The sequence below is a fragment of the Fulmarus glacialis genome, unplaced genomic scaffold (assembly GCF_000690835.1).
Source record: "Fulmarus glacialis isolate BGI_N327 unplaced genomic scaffold, ASM69083v1 scaffold30467, whole genome shotgun sequence".
Lineage (NCBI taxonomy): Eukaryota > Metazoa > Chordata > Aves > Procellariiformes > Procellariidae > Fulmarus > Fulmarus glacialis.
In genome coordinates, this window is record NW_009221776.1 from 1,917 (window position 1) to 2,375 (window position 459).

Consider the following 459-nt stretch of genomic DNA (forward strand, 5'->3'; position numbering starts at 1 on the left):
ATACTCGTGTCCTCTGCCTCTGTACTCCTCCAGACAGGTTGCCTGTACAGCATGGGGCACTCCGGCAGAGGTTGTTAAATCTCCCTTCAGCCTCCTTCATATTACTATTTTTGGTGATTCATTTATTTCAGCTATAATGAGGCCACTCTCCAGTCACGCATGATTTTACATATCTTTGGAAAAAAGCCAAAGTATTCAAACAGCCCCTGCTTGTTGATTTTTTGTAAAGTTGCTATTACACCCCGCAGCAAAATTTTCTTTCCATCCCAAAGGTTGTTTTGCGTGACGGGGAACCGGAGTTCGGCTGCATCATGGCAACGGTCGTCACTGAAAAGCTTAGCCGCCTCTTCATTAACGTGCGGCAGGTCCCGCAGCTGCTGGCCCCCCTCTCTCCCTCCACCGTCAGCAATTCGGAGGTGCCAAAGGTCTTCTGGAAGCCCTACATCCACACCGGCTACC

At 49.7% G+C, this 459-nt stretch overlaps 1 protein-coding gene across 1 annotated transcript in view; it reads left to right on the forward strand.

Annotated features, from left to right (window-relative positions):
- The first annotated feature begins 311 nt into the window (after positions 1–311).
- PAQR7 (progestin and adipoQ receptor family member VII) overlaps positions 312–459 on the forward strand; it is a 1,048-nt gene continuing 900 nt past the window's right edge. Inside the window, 1 exon segment of the mRNA XM_009581233.1 lies at positions 312–459. This exon segment is cut by the window's right edge and continues 23 nt beyond it. Within this exon segment, the coding sequence (XP_009579528.1) occupies positions 312–459 (148 nt within the window).